At 44.5% G+C, this 7899-nt stretch overlaps 1 protein-coding gene across 8 annotated transcripts in view; it reads left to right on the forward strand.

The window, feature by feature from the left end:
* nadsyn1 (NAD synthetase 1) overlaps nt 1-7899 on the forward strand; it is a 104611-nt gene that overhangs the window by 60136 nt on the left and 36576 nt on the right. For all 8 annotated transcript variants that reach the window (XM_085908422.1, XM_085908421.1, XM_085908423.1 and 5 more), the window contains one exon: nt 5934-6065. In XM_085908422.1, the coding sequence (XP_085764548.1) occupies nt 5934-6065 (132 nt within the window). The remainder of the gene's footprint in view (nt 1-5933; nt 6066-7899) is intronic.

Below are 7899 nucleotides of genomic sequence, written 5' to 3' on the forward strand. Positions count from 1 at the left end.
GAAAATGTGGGTCCCCGTTCCCATGGGCTCACCACCTGTAGGAGGGCCCAACGGGGTCGGGTGGCCTGCGAAGACAAATTGTGCATCGACTTTGTGTCATTACTAAAATTACAAATTGTCTTCGCTTTTAAAAAAAAAAAAATAATATTGCTTGCAATTTTTATGACTATTCGTCTTTTTAAAATGTTTCATATTTTTACTCGTCTACATTTCAAAAGTAGTTATTCATCACCCCTCCGTGAGTCGTCACCTTATGGTGGTGGAGGGGTTTGCGTGCCCTTATGATCCTAGGAGCCATGTTGTCTGGGGCTTCATGCCCCTGGTAGGGTCACCCATGGCAGAAGGGTCCTAGGTGAGGGGCCAGACAAAGCACGGCTCAGAAGACCCCTTATGATGAATAAAATATATGGACGTAGTTTTCCCTCGCCCGGACACAGGTCACCGGGGCCCCTCTCTGGAGCCAGGCCTGGAGGTGGGGCTCGAGGCGAGCGCCTGATGGCCGGGCCTTCGCCCATGGGTCCGGCCGGGCATAGCTCGAAAAGAAAATGTGGGTCCCCGTTCCCATGGGCTCACCACCTGTAGGAGGGCCCAACGGGGTCGGGTGCAAAGTGAGCTGGGCGGCGGCCAAAGGCGGGGACCTCGGCGGTCCGATCCCCGGCTGCAGAGGCTGGCTCTAGGGACATGGAATGTCACCTCTCTGGCTGGAAAGGAGCCCGAGCTGGTGTGTGAGTCAGAAAGGTTCCGACTAGACATAGTTTGGGCTCTGGTACAAGCCCTCTCGAGAGGGGCTGGACTCTCTTCCACTCTGGAGTTGCCCACGGTGAGAGGGGTCGAGCAGGTGTTGGCATACTTATTGCCCCCTGGCTGGGCGCCTGCACATTGGTTCACCCCGGTGAGCGAGAGGGTAGCCTCCCTCCGCCTTCGGGTGGGGGGGGGGACGGGTCCTGACTGTTGTTTGTGTCTATGCACTGAACGGCAGCTCAGAGTACCCACCCTTTTTGGAGTCCCTGGAGGAAGTGCTGGAGAGCACTCCTTCTGGGGACTCCATCGTTCTACTGGTAAAAGAACAGGACGTCAAGCAGCCAAGGGTGGAGGGGGGAGAGAATTCAGGATCCTGACAGTTTGGAGTACGAAGCTGTTGGCGAGTCTGGTGGTGCGGGAGCGAAGGCATCTGTACCTCTTCCCAGAGGACACAAGATCAAACAAAGAGTGAGCGGGGTGACTCACATCACACACAATCGCGGCCGCCTTGCGGGTGAGACGGGAGGTGTAAATGTCCTTCAGGGAGGGGAGCGGGGCCCCAACAATCTTACTAGCATTGTTCACTATGCGCTGCAGAGCCTTAATGTTGTATTCAGTGCAGCCACCACCCCACACAGCGATACAACTGGAGAGGACGCTCTCAATGGTGCCACGGTAGAATGTGGTCATGATGGCAGGAGGAGAACTTGCTCGCCTGAGTTTCTGCAGAAAGTACAGGCGGCGCTGAGCTTTCTTCGCCAGCGACGCAGCGTTGGTGGCCCAGGAGAGGTCCTCACTGATGTGCACCCCCAAGAATCTGGTGCTGCTCACTCTCTCCACCACAGCACCGTCGATGGTCAGTGGCAGGTGTTGGGCATGACCATTCCGGAAGTCAACAACAATCTCCTTGGTCTTGCTGACGTTCAGCAGAAGGTTGTTGTCCCTGCACCACGTGGCCAGAAGGTCGACCTCCGACCTGTATTGGGTCTCGTCTCCCCCGGTGATGAGACCCACCACAGTCGTGTCGTTGGCATACTTCAGCACTCGGTTGCTGCTGTAGGTTGCGGTGCAGTCATGCGTCAGCAGGGTGAAGAGCAGCGGACTGAGCACGCAGCCCCGAGGGGCCCCCGTGCTCAGCGTGATGCTGCCAGAGACATTGTTGCCAACACGTACTATCACGGGATGACGAAGATGACGAAGGGCCCCACGTTTGAAGGATTTAATGATTTTGAGTGACACATGGTTTGAGAAAATTATTTATGTTATAGCTATTTGATATATTTTATATATATATAACTGGTATATGTTTTTATCGTTACAGTTCAGTAGTTGTTGGCTCGTTTACCACACCCACGTCTTTCCTGGTACTTTGTTAACGCTACGATATAGTTCTATACTAGATCTGTGCGGCGCGCGTGCGGCGTTGTTGACATAAAGGACAAGGAATTTGATCGATGGATTTAATGATTAGGAGTGACACAGATGGTTTGATATTATTGTTGTTATTTGAAATATACTTTATTCATCGTTATATGGGTCTGTGGAATAATTCGAAATGCAAGATAGAATGAGTCCGATGTCAGCGGCGCGGCGCATATGCTGCGCATACGCGGCATTGTTTACATAAAGCAAGATCGATGGATTTAATGAATTGGAGTGACATAGATGGTTTGATAAACGTGTTATTTATGTAATACTTACTTGAATAACTCTGAATGTTACGTCAGGCCCGTTCTCAGCTGCTCGTTTGTGTATATGTCACGTTAGCATACCGTATCGTTTAGCCTGTTGTTGCTGGTTCATGTCTGTTTTTGGTGTTGGACTTAATAAATTTGCCCCAAAAGTGCGACTTATACTCCGGTGCGACTTATATATGGTTTTTTTTTCACTTTATTGTGCATTTTATGGCTGGTGCGACTTATACTCCGGAGCGACTTACAGTCCGAGAATTACGGTATATGATGATTCGTACAATCAAAACTGCCCAAAACTAACTATTTCTATAGTGATGGTATATTATTCATTTAGCCATTTCTTCATCTTCCAAACTACTCATTTTCAAGAGGGTCGCAGTGTTTTGGAATGTGGGATGAAGCTAGTGTTGGAATAATCTCGGGGGAAGCCTTGGCCTGCCAGACCAGGAGGCCTTATCTTTTATGAGTTTACAACTCTCCTTTAAACTAAATGCGTTCTATTTAGTTCAAGGAATGTCTTTTGATCCCCGTCAGCCTTATGTTTCCTTCCTGTCCTTATGTTACTTTTGTGTTTGTTTTGTAAGAAGTCTTCACTAACAATGAGCAGGGCTTCTTTGTATAGGCAAGATGTCCTTTGTTTAGTTTAAAGGGACTTCATTCCGTTTAGTTAACTGTAGCTTTGATTCATAGATTGTTGTTGATCAGAACTGTTTCTCTATGTTATAAATGTTATATACAGTTTGAAGCAGTCACATATAAGTTTTCCCATATTTACTCAATGTTTGGTTAAGGAACTGTATACCAGTTACCTCACATTTATGTAATATGTGTTGAAATGTTGAGGTAGGACTAGTTATTATTAGTGTGAAGGCGAAGGCCTTCACACTATTGTTATTCTACTTTATTTTTCTTCTTATTATTATTAGTGTGAAGGTGAAGACCTTCACACTATTGTTATTCCTGTCCTTTATTAGTGTGAAGGTGAAGACCTTCACACTATTGTTATTCCTGTCCTTTATTAGTGTGAAGGCGAAGGCCTTCACACTATTGTTATTCTACTTTATTTTTCTTCTTCTTATTAGTGTGAAGGCGAAGGCCTTCACACTATTGTTATTCTACTTTATTTTTTTTTTAAATATTATTATTAAACAATTTATTCCTCCCACTTTTTTGACACCTAACTACTCCCACATGCTTTAACTGATTCACTCCATTCCAACTTTCACACGTTCCAAAAATTCACGGCATGACTGCTAGTATTTCATTTGTTCATAACATTTACCGTTTTTGCATAATTAGCAAATTTGTGCCTTAAAATCCCCCATTCATTCTTAATGGCGCATTAGACACGAGCGACGTTCAGGAGTGAGTTCAAATTTTGACATCTGACAACTTTTTTCATGATTTCTTTGCCTAACTCATTTATTTAACTCTTTTATTTTTTATTTATTTATTTTTCATTCATTCATTTAGTTATTCATTTAATTTTAAGTTAAAAACATCATTTTACCGTTTTAACGGCATTTACCATTTTTATTCCTCGTTTAATACCATCGTTCCACCACAGCTACACTAAGCCGCTGTTTAGCTCAGTAAGAAGAGAATGGAGCATTAAACACGAGCGCTGTTCCCGTGCGAGTTCGAATCCCGCTTGGCCAATATTTTTTTTCATTCATTCAATTTTAACACATCACTTTAATAATTATTTTCATCATCATCATTAATTTACCATTTTTATTTAATTTAATCATCATCAATTTACCATTTTTATGTCATTTAATCATCATTTCGAGTCCCACAATAGTGTGAAGTGCCTTCGCCTTCACACGCAATTTCTCCAGAAATTGCCAATTCTAGTTATTATATGTTGTGTTAGTTTACCAAGAAGATAAACTTAGCAAAGGTTTAGTTGCATTGTTTCACAGGTAAGCGGCATTCAACGTGCTTCAAGTTATCTGATCACAGTCGAGGAGGAGTCGGCTACCCATGGAGAAGACAACTGGTTGAGGGAAGAGAACAGACTCTGCAATCCCAGTGCGGGGGTCGAGAGCCAACAATTACGTGCTAAATCACACCACACTACATTCCTTAGCTAATCAGCGTTGCTACAGCCACTATCTCCCCTCCCTTTAATGTAGCAACGCCTCTGTAACCAGGGCAACCAAAACATTAAAAAGAGGAGCACGTGGAGGAGGAACTCAGAACTGATGGAGATTGTAACTGAGCTTCCTTTCTCTATCGTTCTCCTCGCGAGTAAACTCATCCTGTTTGTCTTCTCCTCTTTGTTCCAGCATGTGATTTAATGTCTGATCATACTTAGACCTGATAGCTAGACTATCCTAAGAAAACCCATGCAGGCACGGGGAGAATATGCAAATATTATAACGTAATATTTAATATGAACCAATAGAAATTGATTATTTTTGGACGAAAACATCACATCTGCTGTTTGTATGTTTATTTTTTTATTAATTTAATCATAGGTAGCGGCTCGGTGGCGCACTGGGTAGCACGTCCGCCTCAGAGTTAGGAGGGTGCGGGTTCGATTCCACCTCCGGCCCTCTCTGTGTGGAGTTTGCATGTTCTCCCCGAGCCCGTGTGGGTTTTCTTCGGGCACTTCGGTTTCCTCCCACATCCCAAAAACGTGCTTGGTAGGCGGATTGAAGACTCTAAATTGTCCCTAGGTATGAGTGCGAGTGCGGATGGTTGTTCGTCTTTGCTACATGCTTGGTAGGCCGATTGAGCACTCCAAATTGCCCCTAGGTGTGAGTACGAGTGCGGATGGTTGTTCGTTTGTGCCCTGCGATTGGCTGGCAACCAGTTCAGGGTGTCCTCCGCCTGCTGCCTGATGACGGCTGGGATAGGCTCCAGCACGCCCGCGACCCCGCCTATTGCATCTGCTGTGGATCTATTATTTTGTCTGTAGTTTTTGTTGTGTCTGATGTTGATATTGTATATTTATTTATTTATTTATTTAATTATTAATTCATAATATTTTTCAGGTTTTCTAAGTTATGTTTTGTTTTTTATGTAACAACTGCATATCTGTTCATTAACCTCTCCTGTGTGCCCACTCTTGGGTGTGTATACTGCGGGCAACTGAATTTCCCCAGGAGATTCTATAAAGTATCAGTCGCTCGCTCGCTCTCTCTCTCTGTCTACCTCAAAAGGTGATTGGGCGTTTAATAAGACTCAAAACTTGAGCTCAGTGTGCATCAGAGGGGCCCGGATGAGCAGTTGCTCATTTGCAGGAGACAAGAACTCCTCTCAAAACAGCTATAGCCTTAAGCTGCAGTTGTAGATTTTTACGGTTCGATTGTTTGTTTTGTTTTATTACATTTGGTGCAGTGTACTGTGCTGTTTCCTATCCAGATGTACATGTATATATGTATGTATATATATATATATATATATATATATATATATAATCTGAGTTGCATTTAAAATCAATCTAGTATTGATTAATTTACATTCTGTGTGTTTTTGGTTCATTTACAGAGTGGCGGTATCTACTTGTATGCAAATCAGAGGGGTTGTGACGGAGACCGACTGTATTATGATGGTTGTGCCATGGTGGTTGTCAATGGGTGCATTGTGGCGCATGGAGCACAGTTTTCTTTAACTGAGGTGGTAAGTCTGGAAATTAAGAGGTAATAGCATTTATTGAAGTGTGATTTGATCACAATTCTTCACTTCACTGTGGGTAATAGAACAAGCCGGAGTCTATTGAGAAACCCAGGAATAGGAACCCAGAATAAATCCAGAACCATTTTACTAATGGTGTTAAACATTGTTTTACTGTGGTATCATGTCTACTGAACAAAACATGATTGCATAACTAAAAGTCATTCATCCATCAAATACCGACAGCAGACTACTCGAATGTAGTCTGATATTGAGCCGACAGATGTGTTGCAGACAAACATAGCGTGTCATTACCGATTTTGAGTTGGTCTTGACGTGTTGCAGCCCATGTAGTGTGACGTAATCCACAATTCTATGCTAGCATCTGGAATGGCTCATGACCACTACGACGGAGGTCAGGCATGTCAGAATGACTGTTTGACTTGCCGCATAGTATAACATAACCTACGTCGTCCTTCAAGTGGTTATTGGGCATTGACCAATAGGAATACAGTGAGCTTTTACTGTGACATAATCCACGTTTTGACACTAACCTCTGGAATTACTCACGACCATTACTACAAAATTCTGGCATGTCAGAATTTGTGTTCGTCTTGCTGCAGTGTGACATAACCTACATACATCATCCTTCAAGGGGTTCTTGGGCTTTAACCAATTGGAATACAGTGAGCTCTTACTTATGACAAGAGATTGGAGATGGTGCACACAAACAAAATGGCATAATAAAAAATGGACGGCACCTCATCTGATCTCCGGCGGGCCATGATATGGAGGAGAGATTTGAGGAGCTGTGACTGCAATGTCCTTAGCTAGTTGCCGATGAGCAAATTTGGTGTCATTAAACAAATTTGCTGCTACAAGTTCTCTGAGGAGACGAGACTGTATGCACTGCCTGTGTAATATTTGCGTGCGGGTTAAATGTGTAAAGGTTTCAGCCATCATCGGGCAGTAGGCGGGGGACACCCTGAACCAGTTTCCAGCCAATAGCAGGGCACACAGAAACGAACTGTACTCGCAGTCACTTCAATGGGCAATTTGGAGTGCTCAATCAGTCTACCATGCATGTTTTTGTGATGTGGGAGGAAACCGGAGTGCCCGGAGAAAACCCACGCAGGCATGGGGAGAGCTCAGTGGCCTAGTAGTAGAGTGTCTGCCCTGAAACTGGAAGGTTGTGGGTTCAAACCCCGGCCGGGTCATACCAAAGACTGTAAAAATGGGACCCATTGCCTCCCTGCTTGGCACTCAGCATTGGTTGGAATTGGGGGGTTAGATCACCAAATGATTCCCGAGCGCAGCACTGCTGCTGCTCACTGCTCCCCTCTCCCCCAGGGGATGGATCAAAATCACATGGGGATGGGTTAAATGCAGAGGACAAATTTCACCACACCCAGATGTGTGACGATGATCATTGGGACTTTAACATGCAAACTCCACACAGGGAGGGCCGGAGGTTGAATCGAACCCGCACCCTCTGAACTGTGAGGCGGACGTACCCCGTTTTATTGTCAATTTCTTCACATGTTAAGACACACAAAGAGATCGAAATTACGTTTCCCACCGTCCCACGGTGACTAGACACTGTACACAACACTTACATCTAATCATGTTTGATTAAGGTTATTGACGCCAAAGGTCAACCACTTCAACAAGAATCACATGCAGTACTCTCTCCCACCCTGTCCTGTGACCTTTGGACCTATGTTCACTAGAAACATGAAAGCACAATTATTTGTGTGGTTTTAGTTGAAAGTTTACAGCTGGGGTGTCCAAAATAGGCGGGCCATTTTTATTTTGGCCCCAATAAATTTTATAAATTGAA

This window comes from Syngnathus leptorhynchus, chromosome 3 (assembly GCF_054491065.1).
Source record: "Syngnathus leptorhynchus isolate UIUO chromosome 3, UIUO_Slep, whole genome shotgun sequence".
Classification (NCBI taxonomy): domain Eukaryota; kingdom Metazoa; phylum Chordata; class Actinopteri; order Syngnathiformes; family Syngnathidae; genus Syngnathus; species Syngnathus leptorhynchus.